General features: G+C 43.6%; 1 protein-coding gene across 6 annotated transcripts in view; it reads right to left on the reverse strand.

Moving 5' to 3' along the window:
- Positions 1-16,351, reverse strand: part of GLYCTK (glycerate kinase) — a 106,988-nt gene that overhangs the window by 35,595 nt on the left and 55,042 nt on the right. The window contains exons 1-3 of one of the 6 annotated variants that reach the window (XM_085624794.1): positions 15,887-16,145; positions 1,876-1,953; positions 1,745-1,793 (exon numbers count right to left, since the gene is read on the reverse strand). The exons of 3 other annotated variants lie outside the window; for them this stretch is intronic. In XM_085624794.1, the coding sequence (XP_085480920.1) occupies positions 1,745-1,768 (24 nt within the window). In that variant the 5' untranslated portion in view covers positions 1,769-1,793; positions 1,876-1,953; positions 15,887-16,145. Of the gene's footprint in view, positions 1-1,744; positions 1,794-1,875; positions 1,954-15,886; positions 16,173-16,351 lie in introns of those variants that run through there. 2 more of the 6 variants (XM_085624796.1, XM_085624795.1) reach the window with 2 other exon arrangements.

Genomic DNA, 16,351 nt, shown 5'->3' on the forward strand with positions numbered 1-16,351 from the left:
CTCAGGTTTAGCAGTGTTTCTGTGGGGCAAGATGCCAATCAATCAATCAATCAATCAGGGAATAGCAACCGCACTACTCACCCGTGAGGGTCTCAAGGCGCTGAAGGGGGGGTCCGTAGATCTGTTTAGCCGAAGAGCGAGGTCTTGAGGGTCTTCCTGCTGGTAGCTCGTTCTAGGTCTTGGCTGCAATGTGAGAGAAGGATCTTCTGCCTGCTCTGGCTCTGTGGATGCGCGGGGTTTTGGCCAGTGCGAGGTCGGAAGATCGGAGGTTTCTTTTGGGTACGTGGAAGCTGATTCTGTCGTTGAGGTATTTGGGTCCGTTGTTGTGTAGGCATTTGTAGGCGTGAGTGAGGATTTTGAAAGTGACTCTTTTCTCCATGGGGAGCCAGTGGAGACTTCGTAGGTGTTGACTGATCGTGTCGGGGGATGCCGATGACGAGTCTGGCGGCGGTGTTCTGTATTGGAGTAGGGACTTGTTGATGCCGGCGTAGAGTGCGTTTCCATAGTCCAGTCTGCTGGTGAGGAGTGCGTGGGTGACTGTCTTCCTTGACTCAGGGGGGATCTACTTGAAGGTCTTGCGGAGGGTGTTGAAGCAGCTGGAGGTGATGGCGTTGACCTGTCGGTTCATGGTGAGTGATGAGTCGAGTACGATGCCAAGGTTCTTGGTGAGTGATGAGTCGAGTACGATGCCAAGGTTCTTGGCGTGGTCTGAGGGGGTAGGTGGGCTTCCGAGGGCGGTCGGCCACCAGGTGCTGTCCCTTGCAGAAGGGGTGGTACCGAGGACAAGGACTTCTGTCTTCTCGTCGTTGAGCTTCAGGCAGCTGTTGGTCATCCAGACTGCGACGTCTTGCATTCCTTTCTGGAAGTTGAGTTTGGCAGTGGTGGGGTCTTTAGTGAGGGAGAGGATGAGCTGGGTGTCGTCGGCGTAGGATACGAAGTTGAGGCCGTGTTGTAGGACGATGGCTGCGAGGGGGGCCATGTAGGTGTTGAAGAGGGTGGGGCTCAGGGATGAACCCTGTGGGACTCCGCAGGTGATTTTTGTGGGGTCGGAGAGGAAGAGTGGGAGTCTGATCCTTTGGCTTCTTCCGGTGAGGAAAGATCGGATCCAGTCCAGGGCTGTTCCTTGTATGCCTGCGTCGTGTAGTCTGGCGACTAGTGTGCAGTGGGAGACTGTCGAAGGCCGCTGATAGGTTGAGTAGGATGAGGGCTGCGGAGTTGCCTTGGTCCAGGAGGGTGCGGATGTCATCTGTGGTGGCAAGTAGGGCGGTCTCTGTGCTGTGGTTGCCTCGGAATCCGGTGTTTCGTCACCCGGGAGTACCCACGACTTCCTCAGGGCTGGAAAATAAATATAAAGTTTCTGTGTGACACGTACACAACGAAACAATAACACTTGTTAAGTGATACAAATGGAGCCTACACAAATAAACCAAGGCATGCTCATATATAGACAGTAAGTAGTGTGGAAAAACACAATAGATTGAGTTAGCGTGACAAGACCCGCGTTGCTGAGACAGAGTGTATTGATAGCGAGGAATATCCCAACTATCCAACCAATTGGTGAGAATGATAAACTAATGAGGTCAAAATTAGTTGATAAACACCGCAGAGCAGTGAGATGATTTATGGGAATAATAGAAAGCCGATAGAATAAATTGAACAAAACAAATCCAAAGCAACTCCAAGAAAAGCACCATGAAGTGAGCGACATTATAAGTCAGAATAGTATATACAGTATATCACGTACCAGTCGAAGAAATAAGATCAGCATAAATTCTAAATGGAAAAAGTAATGACTAAATATCAGGTTACAAGCAAGATCGCCAAAACCACAAATGAATATAATGGACAAGCTAAAATAATAGACTACAAAACTACCTCAACGCCAGTAAATCATCCGTCCTGGGCAATAATTAGGACTTAGCTGTGAATTAATATCAATGCAAATACGTGAATCTGAAAAGAACACAAAAAATTATATTGTAGTAATAAATATCACCACAACTCTCCATCTAAGTCCAAGAAATTAAAGTATTTGTCAGTCATACCAAGTATAATAATGAAATAAACTAAAGTGTCAATCGTGCTTCCATGTGACGTGGCTAGGTTGACATGTCTACTTACATCAAAAATTACAAAAATTAAATAAATACACCGTCCTGAATTCATTATCACCCCAAATCATATATATGTCAGAACATTCACTACGAGGGGGATATATTACAGGTGAGAATCAAACACTGCTGTGCCCACGTAAAGTATCGAAGGCTACACGTTACTTACGATCGTATATGTGAAGAAAATCATATGTAGATTAATGCGCAACTTCAGTATCCCATATCTAGAAACTAAAGAGAATATCACATGAATATAGTGACATTGAGCTGCCGAATATCTTGAGACTAAAGTAGCACATGAAATAAACCCTCCCGAAGCCGCTAAACTGAAAAACGCTGACTTGAGTAGCAGTCCGACTAGCGGTCTTGATTTCAACACGGAGTGAGTTGACCCGAAAGCGCAATCAGCTATATCCGGTTCACGTATCGATAGAGTAAAACGCTGCCTCCCCATATGAGTATTTCAAATGAGGAAAAGACGACGGCCATCTTGAGCAACGAATCAAGTACGGAAACAATCTAAATATACCGTGAGGACTAGAGACCAAGGGCCTCATGTAGGAAGCAAATACCGGTCGGTAACGGCCGATTTTCGGTAATTATACCGTTACCGACCGGTATTTTGGCTTTTGGTATGTAGGGGGACAATTTCTGTATTCGGAATTTACCGAATCGGTAAAATTACCGAATCGGTAATTTTACCGATTCGGTAAATTCCGAATACAGAAATGAGATGTAGGGGGAGTGTGTGGGTGATGTTTGGAGTCGGTATTTACCACCAACTAATAGTTGGTGGTAAATAAAGTATGGATGGTGAAATGCATTTCATAGCGCCTACAAGTGTGCAATGTGGCAGACATACATGCCCTTCGGGCATGTATGTGTGCCACATGTGCACACATGGCCGTTTCAGGGGTGCAACAGGGTGTCAATGTGACACCCTGCCACCCTTGCATGTGTTCCCCCCATTACCGAATCGGTATTTACCGATTCGGTAATGAGGCATACCTTCCCATCAATGGGAGGGTATGCCTCATTACCGAATCGGTAAATACCGATTCGGTAATTACCGAATTATTCCGAATCGGTAATATTTACCGACCAATTACCTACATATCATTTACCACTTCATAAATACCGAATCGGTAAAATTCGGTATTTATGAAGTGGTAAATGTGTCCCTACCTACATATGGCCCCAAGTATTATAAATAAATCGCAATATGCAGAATTTACATTGTAACTAAACAGATGTCAAAAGGCAAAATATTAATGTGCGAGATAAAAACTATATTTAATGAGGAAGGGAAAATATATGGCAATTCCCCAGTAATATATTTAATGATAACAATGTGTGTACTCTGTTTCAGCAACGCGATGCATGTAAAATCGAAATCAGCAAACATGACCAATCTTAAACTATTATGACATGGACATCTCATAAACCAATGTAACATGAATGATAGTGGGTAAATCATGAAAACAAAATTTCTGGACAGTCGAACATGTAAATCAAGCATACTTATTAGCATACGAAATTATTTACATCAGAGACTGAATCTTTAAGATACTCATGAAAAACAGGTGGCACAGGAAATACATGTAGCCAGGCCAAATGTTGAATGGTGGATACAACAAGTACTATGTCAGCATATTTCAACATAGTATAGTATCTATACTATATAAAAGATACCAGATTCAGCAGCCAACAAGCCTAGTCCCCCAGGAAATAATGTGATTCCTGGTCTAAATTAAGACCGCGCTCAACCGCTAGCATTTTCATGATCCATATTGCCTCTCTACGTCTTAATTGCAATTCCCTATTTCCACCCCTGGGATCCAACTCAATTTTTTCGATACCACAAAAAGTAAATGTTTTGTGTGTTCCTTGAGAAATACAATCATTAATATGAACTGCAGTAGGATATCTTAAATCATTATATCTAATAGCTCGACTATGTTCACCAATACGCTGTTTCAAGGGTCTAATTGTGCTGCCAATATAAAATTTGTTGCATTTACATTTGAGCATATAAATAACATATTTGCTGTTACAATTGATCATTTGTCGAATTGTGAAGACCTCGCCTATCGGGTTGGTGAATTCTTTCTTTTTATCCATAGCCTTATCACAAACACTACAGGTGCCACATTTGAAATTTCGTGATTTCGATTTTACATGCATCGCGTTGCTGAAACAGAGTACACACATTGTTATCATTAAATATATTACTGGGGAATTGCCATATATTTTCCCTTCCTCATTAAATATAGTTTTTATCTCGCACATTAATATTTTGCCTTTTGACATCTGTTTAGTTACAATGTAAATTCTGCATATTGCGATTTATTTATAATACTTGGTCTCTAGTCCTCACGGTATATTTAGATTGTTTCCGTACTTGATTCGTTGCTCAAGATGGCCGTCGTCTTTTCCTCATTTGAAATACTCATATGGGGAGGCAGCGTTTTACTCTATCGATACGTGAACCGGATATAGCTGATTGTGCTTCCGGGTCAACTCACTCCGTGTTGAAATCAAGACCGCGAGTCGGACTGCTACTCAAGTCAGCGTTTTTCAGGTTAGCGGCTTCGGGAGGGTTTATTTCATGTGCTACTTTAGTCTCAAGATATTCGGCAGCTCAATGTCACTATATTCATGTGATATTCTCTTTAGTTTCTAGATATGGGATACTGAAGTTGCGCATTAATCTACATATGATTTTCTTCACATATACGATCGTAAGTAACTTGTAGCCTTCGATACTTTACGTGGGCACAGCAGTGTTTGATTCTCAGCGTAAATTACAAGTGTAAATTATTCACACGTGTAGGTTATTCTCGTGAATGGCCTTGTTCATTTTAAAAAATGTTCTCAAAACTTACAATAAACAATACAAATCATCTTTACTTTAGATCCGAATACATACCAAATCATTTTTACTTATATTAATAGGAAAAAGCTGTGCATAATTACATCTTCCCAAATTGATTTCCATGCCTGTGTGTTCCTTCAGGCTTCCAAATGCCTAGTCTTCTAATTCCGCTTTTACCCAATGCCTACCCAGGCCCAGCTCCACCAAGTCCATCGCCAAACTTTGACCACGGTTGCATAGATGAGTAATACTGCTCACCCATCATATTATTAAATAATTTGTCCCTCTCAGTCCTGCCTTTGGGATAAAGGAATGTGGCGGTGACCGACGATACCCCAGTAGACTAGTAAATATGTCCACCATTTCCGCCCATACTTCTAGATCTTCTACCCATGTGGGGTCATTTTTAAAGTACTCATATGGACGTACTCAGCAAGGGCCCATTCAATAAGATTTCTCCTCCATTCCATCTGGTCTGAGGGATACATGGCTGATTTTGATGTCTGGCTCTAATCCTGTCTCCAGCACGTGAACAACAATAGTGTTATTTTGCCCAAATCGCTTTGTTATCAAGTTCTCAAACTGTACATGATTGAATTGTGCGGTCTCTTGATTGTCCCATTAATGCCTTAACATCGTCACCACCTTTATATACATTCTTTTGGGATGATGCAATAGATGGCCATTTTGCTATGGGCAGTATTTCTGATTAGATAATCCTTATTCCTAAATAAATGTGTTTGATTTAATCTCCTAAATAGGTGTTTAAACTCCATCCAATCCTTTTTTGTCTCAATCATGAAACTCCCGCTGTCTAGTGGGAACCCCCAGATATTATGCTTGACTGTACCACTGTTTGACATCTACTTAAGGCCTGTATTATTTTGCTAGGCATGCGCATGCTTCTGTTCTACAGGAATCACACTTATCGGAAATAAGTTAACACCCCAGTAGGCCTCCAAACAGGGGGCTCGTTATATGGATGGACAGACTTTAAGATCCTTACGTGATGCGGCCCTAAACCCAGACCTGTGGGTGAGGCACATATGTTTGGCAGAAGCATATGCATAATCTTCTTCTGTTAAAAAATGGCTCTGATTAATGTGCCAGATCCTGGAGTACTGAAATATTTGAGGAGTGTTTTTATAACTCCCTGTAGATATAAGCCTATTTGATGAAAGTATGTAGGAAATTATTCGTTTGATTCAAATTGTTTAAACAGTTCCTGGCAGGAGAACTCTCCCCTCCCTCCACTCAAAAACCCTGCTAAAGGGGATTGGGCTTGAGCTGTATGGAAACAGGTATTTTTCAGGGCTACTTTCAATTCAAGTCCAGCTTCGATAATGGCCGACTCATTCATCTAAATTAAAGTCTGTCTGGTTACAGAAATGTGACATGGCATAGTCTGGCTTATAACTATGTATGTTGGGCAAGATTTCTACTAAACATTTATGGAGTATGACTGCATGTCCACATGGGTAGATGGAGCTGCTAATCTGAGTGCAACTAGCACTGGGGAGGCTTATTACTCATTTTTGTACCTTGTTTACATAGCCAGTGCAGCTATTGCTCATAGATATTACTCATATAGAGGCATTCCAAATTGATAAGAGCTTTTTTTACATTAATTCTAGCAAAGTTGCCTGGTGCACTGAGGTGATCGCTGCAGGTAAGCTTGCATGGGGTGGCAATCAATGTAATATTGTCTACTGTGGTCACTATTACAACTTTAATATTATTAGTAGCTCTGGGTGATTTTCATTGAACATAAGTAGCTCTTATTACAGAGAATGTTGTAGATCCCTGGTTTTGATGTTGGGTATGATAGTTTTGTAGCTCAGTAATTGCAAAAGAAATTCAGGCAATTTTAATTGTAAAATATGCCTTACTAGAAAGACATTGAGGGTCAGTTAGGGGTTGGAAAACTGGACAGCTTCCTTCAGACCAGCAATAATAAGCGTAGAAAATTTGAGAATAGCATAGGAAGGCGATATGAACTCAAGCAACAATTAATAAAGAGTTGTCAATGTCCAGTGTGCATAAGATGGTTGTGTGGTCTATGGAGAGATCATATCATTGAGGGCATAAAAGATGTGTTTGTGTGGAGGAGTTTGAATTGGAAGGTACAGGGATTGTATGTTAATTGATATGTGCTGTGAGGTAAGGCAAGAAACACAAGGTACTATCAGTCGATTTGCCCAAGTAAATACTTAATTAGTGTATTGCTGTAGGAAAAAAATGTGGTGCCGGCTAATGACAATCAATAGAAGATTGGAGGAGTTAAATGATGATTTCAGCATTGAAAGGGGTGGTTTGAGGAAGCAAGAAAACACGCCAGTTCTACAGTACATTGGCATTACTTGCACATGACATTTATAATTATGAGTCAAGGTACCTAGGTGAAATGTCTGCCTAACTCTGCTGCCACCTAGCAGTTCCAAGAAGTAGTTGCAATGTGAAGTAGAGTTTAGCCTTGGGACACATTACTGCATGGGCAGAGGCTTGGATCTGGATTGAGTTAAAAATAATGAACATGTAAAAGGGAAGAACACATTCCAAGATGACCAAAGATATTTGCCCATAAGCATGATGTAACCAGCAGAGCTCAGACCTGTGCCTGTACAATGCATACAACTAAGGAACAAGCATGCAATTTCTAATAATGGTAAAACTGTTGGAGGATCCAATTATAGAGACTGTCTGATATAATTCCCCTCAAGGTGGCTAACATGGGGGCGTGGCCAAGCAGGCTACGATGGCAGCCGTGTTCTGCTGAGGCTCCGCGATCGGGCCAGCATATCGCCCGTTTCCCGGCGTCGTTCTGAGTGGCAAAGACGACATCCAGCTGCCGGAATCTGCCCTGAATACACGGATGCCCTCACTACGTGGAAATTGAGTGCCCAATCTGCAGCAACTCGAGAACGCCGGACTCGGGCTCTCCGCGGCAAGATGGCGCCCGATCACCCCTGACAGTGCATCGAAGGGGACCGGATCGGCACCGCGAGACCAGCACCTAAAAACAAGCGCGACGACCCCCCCAAGGTGGGGGCGAGAGTGAGGGGACCTCACATCGAGGCAGTGACTCAGCGATAGCCCCGCCACGCAGCAGAAGGTGGCATCGGAAGGGAGCGACTGGTGAGGACCCGCCATTTTGATCGAAGCGGACCCCATCTCGGGGAGAGAACGTCCTGAAATTACGCCCCAGCGTGCGACGACCAGGCGTGGTAACCCCTTTCATCAGTGGCCTGGGAACCGGGGGCCCGGCTGGTATCTTCGGCCCAACAGATACTCCCTGGGCGGCTCCCCGATCGGGACCGCCTGACTTCAAAATGGCATCCGGAATCCGCTGTGAATGGTGAGACTGACATCTGGGGACCCCGAGGGTCGCATGCTGGTGGCAGAACAGAGGTGAGCAATGGTTTCCCCCCCCCCCTGCAGACTTGGAACAAATTGTGACGGAACGACAGGAGGCCCTACAGGCAGTGATCGACCTGCAGGCATCCACCCTTACAGAGGACATGGATCGACCACCACACATTTTCTCGTCGGAAGGGGAGAACGACAGCGATGGAACCAAACACGCACCTGGTCATCCATGCAGTCCTACACATGGGAGCGGGACGACACTTAACCACATGGTTCTATAAAGCCATACGAGAACTCACGAACAAACCCTTAGTGACCTTGCGTACCACCTGGGAGGAGGAAATTGGACGTCCACTACATGAGAAAGAATGGGAGAGGGCTCTGGAATACCCCAAGAAGGTGTCCAGAAACGCATGATTTAAAACTATACAATTTTACATTCTTCATAGAGCATATCTGACACCGGCACGCCTTCAAAAAATGTATCCAGACACACAGTTCCTCTGCCATAGATGCCAATCGCAGGAAGCAGATTTTCACCATATGTTCTGGAGTTGCCCTGCAATCCAATCCTATTGGCAAAATATGCAAGACTCCCTTAGAGACCTCACAGGGCTTACATACTTGAACACATGGGAAGCCAGTGCGCTAGGTCTTTTCCGGAAACAGAAACATTACAAAGTGCACCTTCGATTTATTTCACTAGCCGTTTTACTAGCTAAGCGGAGTATAGCCATGCACTGGTGATCCCCCACAGGTCCCCCGCTTGTGGCATGGGTGGGAGCGCCACCCAAATGGTCTGCCGCAGGGGAAAAGGTGAGAGGAGGAGGTGAAGGGGATACGTAGGCACCCCATATCCATGGAGTGGGCCATATTACTACACCGCTTCAAGCAATCATCAACTGGAGAGGACCCAGGCATTGGTACGCACACACCAACGGACCCGCAACCACTAGTCCAAACCACAACTGCACACAACGGATCTTCCCCGGTGGCATAATCACAATGCTGACTGTCAATTTCACCACACATCACGTCACACTTGACAGCCAGATTTCAGAGTCAGACCGACCATAATCTACCCCTCATCTCCAACAGCACACACTGGCATCGCTTAGTGAGACTCGTATCACCCTAACGCCACGCTTGACATCTGTACCCAGAAATTCCATGAATAATCCCCCAGTTTCCATACCCCTGTTCTATAAGGCATTTACATAGCCCCAAATACCACCGTTGGCAAAATGTCCATCGACCAACCTCATATACAGATACCGTTATACTGTGATGTAAAGGATGAAACATGCAATCCAACGGAATGTATTCCTTTTGCTATTTACCATTGTAAGCTATAAATACCAATAAAAATATGTTTAAAAAAAAGGTGGCTAACACTAGTTTATGTACAGCATGCAGCTGGCAGAACTCACAATAGTGCTTAAGTACTACAGGCAATAGTGTTATGTGCCCAGGTTTGGCCCATGTAGCGAAGCTGCTCATTTCTTATATTGTCCTCTTTTTCACAATAACGTTTCTGCTGTGACCTTTTTCCACATATTTGTGTGAGTGACAATATTAGATTAGTTTCTCTGAAACTACTTCTGTTTACACATCTAACTTCGCATGACATTATCACAATTCCTCGAACACCAAGTACAAGGCCTTTACGCACGAATGTACAAATGTCGTTCTATCTTCATCCATGGGCGACAGGGCTATACCTACAAATCCATAACATTGCTAATCTCTACGTACATCACAAGGATGCTTTTTATTATAAATAATCAGCATCTCATAGGATAAGCACAGGAGGCACTTCAGCTGACACCCAGCGGTCTGACATCTCTGTGATGGGTGTCCAGTTCGTGACCAGGATGGGGTCCTACATTCTCTGGCGTAAGGTAATGGAGTTGAATTGTCCCTGGGGGGATTCATGGCTTCGCACCTACACACACTCTAGGCACACACAGAGTAGGGTTTGCTTAGTAGGAGTATGCCTGATTACTACCTTGTTTTATGTGCCTTCATATATACACTGTTTTAGCACCATTGTAGAACTGTATCTACTGTTTACTCTTTTGGTGCTTGTAATCACTTTCATCTGCTTCTGTCTGATTATCGCAGCACATTTATTTTCTACAAGAATAACGTTGGTTCAATAAATATTGAAAACGTCCCACTGTGTATTTTCTGTATATTTCTCTGAGAACAAGTATGCACGAGTGACTGAGCGAAATATTTTTGATCTGTTACCACGATCCCTGAGGGGGTCAGGGTTGTCATGTTTAGTGGTTGCCAGAAACCATTCGCTCGCTGGTACGGTTAGGGAGGCTAATGGGGGCACTGTAAGCTAGCTGGCCCCTAGGCCAGCATTTCCTGCGGGGGTGCTCGGAATCAGTCGTGGCACCTCACCTAAAGTTTATGTTGCCCAACAAACGTGCAGATCCTACGGATTAGTGGGAACTACATGACAATGGATGAGCGAGCAAGAAATTACTAATATCAGTGATTATATTGTAGGATCATCTTAGATGTCCCAGACTGGTAGATTAACATAGCAGATTTTAGAGCACACCTACAAAACACACCTGGACACCAAGAGACGGGGACAAGAGCCCATGCAATTGACATGGGAAAGGAATTATGACAAGGCTACAAGTGATAACAAACTGGCTTTCAATTCAAACAGGCAACTGACCTATGGCACTCTTCTGTTTTTATGACAGCAATCCCAACAGATTGTCACAAGACATCTACCCCATTAGAAATAGTAAAAACCTACCATGCTTTCCCTTCACAAGGGCCAACTTCTTAATAAAATGGCAGCATATTATTAGTTTGTCTGATCTTGCTAGATGTGAAAAGGTCCACGAAAATTCAACAAAAAATTGCACCGATGGCCCATTCTTTCTATTTAGAATGTATTCTTGAGTATATACTTTAAACATAGTGTTCGTGATGATATCGACAGATGTCTCACCCACCCTGTTTATATTTTAAATAGCTGCTTATTAGTTTTGGGATAGTGCTACGTTCATAGCAATTAATAACAAGTACATTCCCTTCAAGTCCAAATGTAGCCACAACCGTAAGTCAGTATTTTCTTTAGGAAAAAGACATATATTGTTTTAATGAACTATTTTAAGCCACATACGATAACAGATACCATACCAAATCACTTATTTTTCCTTATGTCACACAGTTGTCACATTATTCCCATATGTATGCCTGTCCTGGATGAACAACTGTGTTTGCTCATTGAAGTTGGTTTACAATATTCTTTGTATCCTGCATCCTCGATCTTCATTGAAGGGTGTGACTGCCTTCCGCGTTCTAATCTGGTGAGTGAACTAGAGTGGGCGGTGTCCTTGGGGGCATATTCCCATCTCTGGCCCCTGTCTGTGCCTCAGGGGAGTCGTTTGTCAGTTACAATGGATCTCTTACAATCCTCTAGATAGTATTTTAGCCCAAGTCAAAAAGGCTAGACAAATGGTTTGTCAAAGTATATTCTTACACAGTGGCTAGTCACACTTAATATTTGTGATGTGAAAAGGTATCACACATGATTATTTTGTAGAGATGACTACTTTGTGCGGAGCTAACTATTTTCGGTTGTACTTCTGCTTAATTGATAGTTGAAAAAAGCTGTACCCACAATTAAATTTTATGTCTGGATTTTACTTAGTAAGAATGCATAAACCATGTAAACAAAATGCTCATTTTTAGGTCTCGCCTACGCAGCAGAAAGAGACCTTTAGGAATCGGCACAGCTTTGCGGGCACAAACGTGCACGCGTTGCATTGCTTCCAATGGCAACGCGTGCACGTCTGGCGATTCCCTTGCGGGAGCGAGCTTTGACAACATAGGTTCGCTCCCGCAAGGGAATCGCTGTGTGTTCTCTCCCACTCCCCCCACCCCTCCCATTTGTTAGCCTGTTTCACTTTCGCTGCCGCGTTTGTGTTTCAGCGCTTGTTTAGACGAGCTGTAGTCAGGTTTCAAATGGCACGAGCTACAATTCCAGTGACGTCACAGCACTGTGAAGGGTGATGTATAGTTTTCACTCTCTCGTCGAGTCCGGTTTTTTTGCACATCAGCAGCTGGTGATGCAGAAAAGGTTACAAAAAGACCTCACTGTAACCATTCTACGTTTGTTTTAAAGATGAAAGACAAAATATTATTTCTTGCCAGAAAGTCTCCTGATCCTAATAGTTCTTATACTGGCCAGTACATATTGATGTTTGTTGCAACAGACTTATGCCTACCAAAAATATTTTTTTACAAAATCACCTCTTTACAATCTCATCCAGCCAGCCCTTAAACACTGGACTGTACCTGTAGGGTACGACCGTACGACCCTTTGGGTATATTCATCAGAACCGGAACATCCCCTTTGATTTCTGTTAGAAAATCAATCTTGCCCTTTGGCTGCAGGTTGACCAGACAGCTGCTTCAACAAAGAATGCAGCCATCATGTTCCTCCCGAGGACTGTGCATCTGAAGATGTATCGACTTTCACAGATTTGACAGCTCCAAGCTGGTCTAAATTTGGCTTTGCTGCACTACGTTTGTGGTTCCGACAAGAGCCAAGGGTGTTAGGCAGAAGGTGGAAGGTACCCTGACAATTGATCCCCACAGTGATTGGTTTCATGTACTTAGGAAGAGGAATGTATACAAACCACTACTAATATTACTCAGGCAAGACTAGTGAGGCTGCCCTGAAGAGTATTATGCAGTGCCAGATCATATATACATACATGTATATACATACACGTATATACATACACATATATAGACATACACGTATACACATATTCATAGATACATACACTTATATACACATACACACACGTATACACACACACACACATATATATATATACATACACATATATACATACACATACGTACACATTCACGTATATACATACACATATATATCTATCTATATCTATATCTGTATATGGCTATATGGTCCGCCTACTGAATTGAAGCTCCTTAGTCGTGATCACATGAGATAGAAGCTTGCATCACTACCAGCAATGGCAGGCCCGTTTGGGTCATACTAAGGAATCTTAGTCTATCAGTTGCAGTAGTGGTGTGACGTATCTGTGTTTGACAGAGGGAAGATACATCACTGCTGCCCATGCTAGTATGATCTGAGAGTCTGTGGGACGTTTACGTGCCCAATGGCCACAGTACTGTGGTGCATATGGGGAAGCAGAGGCTTCACAGCTGCAATTCATGCTGGCCACACAGCGCGTAAAAAAATAAAAATGGAGTTCAAGGCAGAAACTAACAGCAGAATCTCCCACCCACAAAGGACATTAGCAGGGTACTGGCTCAATGCCAAAGGCCTCTGCGCTCAGCGTCTATATGGAACCCTGGGGAACACCCACAGAGACGTGCGGGGAGGGAAGGAACCACTGCATCATCAGCACAGTTTTAGCACTCTCCCGCTCACCAAGGTAGAGATGATAAGTGCATACCCCACCACCCTCAGGACAAACACCACCAACACACAGCGCAGTTGCCCAAACATTAAGTATTTAAACTGAAATGAGAAAAGTCCACAATCAGGGCAGTGATGGGTAGCTTGGGGTGAAGCAATAAACTTTGATCATCATAAAGGCGGAGGGTCATTGCAAAAGTATAACTTTCAGGGGGAAAAAGAAAAATACATTATATTGGTGGTGATAGTGCCAGTGCAGTTAGGGTTAGGTCAGAATCAGGGCCGGACTGGCAGTAGCGGGCAGCGAGTGTTTCCCCGGTGGGCTGCCAGGGTGGGGAATCCTAACACAAATTTTCTTTGTGTAAAGATTTTTATTTATTTATTTTATTTATTTATGTGTTTTATAGAGCGCGAACTTGACCCGTTAGGGTATCAGAGCGCTTTACAGGGGAGCAAAGCAATATACAGACAGATTTAGAGTCGACCAGTTACAGCTCAAGTAGCAGTATAGTGCAGGAATATATATACACGAAGCATGTATTTACATTTTACATAACCGATTACAAAGAGCGACAAACCATATTTACAGAGTACATTTTCAATAATTCTGACCCGGTCCCCAGATTCTGGTGTTTCGGGAGACCCGGTAGTTAGGGGGAAGGTAGTGGGCCGTCATAGGCTATGCCAAAGAAGTAGTTGAGGTAGTGTTAGACGAGAAATTTGCCCATAAGGAAGATTTGCATATGCGAGTAAGATAGGATAGTCATGTGACTATGAAAAAACAAGCATTGGCATAGCCAATAGGTCTCGCTTTTGGGACCTTATGAGTATTTAGTTATGGAGCACAATATCCTTGGTGCAACAACATCAACTGTTGCATGGCTAAACACTTATAAGGTCCCAAAGGCGAAACTATTGGCTATACCAATGCTTATTTAAGTACAGTTTTTCTCCATCTTAGTTGCCATCACCAAGAGGCGTTAATTTTGCTCTGCCTGATTATTAGTTCAGTTTTTCCGCACCTTAACAGGTTGTGGGAAAACCTGACCAATTTTTCCAGCCTGAAGATTTGCACGAGGCTTTGGCTGTAGCAGTAGCCAAGCCTCATTCTGTGTTTTTCCATACTGGGGGAAGAGTATAAGATCCCTGTGCTGGAAAAAAGTTTCCTTTTCCCCCCAATCTCTCTAACCCTACCCCCACATTCGATTAACCCCCAACACAACTACAGGCTTGCGCATACATCATCCCTCCTGCTAAAAGGAAAACCTCCATGGAATGTTGAACTCTGGTTTTACAACCAGTGAAATGGGTCCCACAGGTTAATTCTCCATTCCATTGGGTTCAACTCGTAATTGCACTATAACGGCAACATCACATGCAATTCTACCATGGCATCAGTACTGGTAATCAGCGCATAAGTGTGAAGGATATTTTGGAAGAAATGTGAACAACTTGTGGGGCTGGTCCAACATCTATCTCACTGAAAAGTATAAGACTTTTCAAACTGTCAAAAAAAAATTGAAAATAAGGTTCATTGCTATGAATTGAAGCTGGGGCTCTTTCACACCCTCCAGCCCCCAATGTAGCTTTCTTGGAAAGGGGAGTAGTAGCCTGTGATTGGTTTCTGAAACAATAAACAAAAGCATGGGCTCAGAGTTCTTAGGAGACCACTGCCAGATTACCTACACACTGGCTGAATAACATTGCATGGTTTTAATTACACTCCATGCTTCTTTCTTCGGCCACCCTAAACTGTGTCTCTTAATCTCATCCATTTTCAGAACCGTTTTCACCCTTGTCGCTGTTTTCCTATCTTTCGCTTCCTCCGTCTTTCCCCATTTATTTGTCTCTCCGACGCTCGTACTGGATCAAAGTCTGATGACCCCCCAAAAAAGAGTGTTGTGCCCCACCGCCTGCATCTAAAAGCACAAATAAATCAATGGGAACATTATCATAAGACTAAAAGATGGCAAAATCCCATCAGAATTGCACACACCATCCTGTTAGAAATGTTTGCAACGCCCCCAAACTACCAGGCTCCGCACGTAATTCTTTGTCCACTAAAGCACGTTTCATTCTCACCTGCGAGACTTCTTCAAAGAGAGTCGAGAGGCTGTTTGCAGCCGTGCAATTTAAAGAACGAGAACAGAAAGCCGGTGCATGCGTTTGCAGACAACCCGGAAGATGACGTGCCACGAACGGAGTGTGAGCGTAATCAATCTCTTGCCAGCGTGAAACAGCGAGACCTCAGAATGTCACTGAACACGTGAAAGAGATGGTTTTTAGAGCGGTGAGAGTGGCAGTATCTGTGCCTTTCGCCCTTCCAATTATTTTACGTGGTTTCCCGTTAGCTGCTGTCCTTTTTTCCAGGTTCAAAGGGTGGTTTCATGCAGTAGCACGTTAATGATTAATTCACTGCAGTACGCTGCATTAAAATGTGCTGTGCTCATGGCTAAGTCACAACGAAACTTAAGCCTCCCCCCCACCCGCCCCCGCAAGGTACACATGTAGGCCCCCCTCGCTCCGGATTTAATCAGGAGTTCTATG

This window comes from Triturus cristatus, chromosome 9 (assembly GCF_964204655.1).
Source record: "Triturus cristatus chromosome 9, aTriCri1.1, whole genome shotgun sequence".
NCBI lineage: Eukaryota > Metazoa > Chordata > Amphibia > Caudata > Salamandridae > Triturus > Triturus cristatus.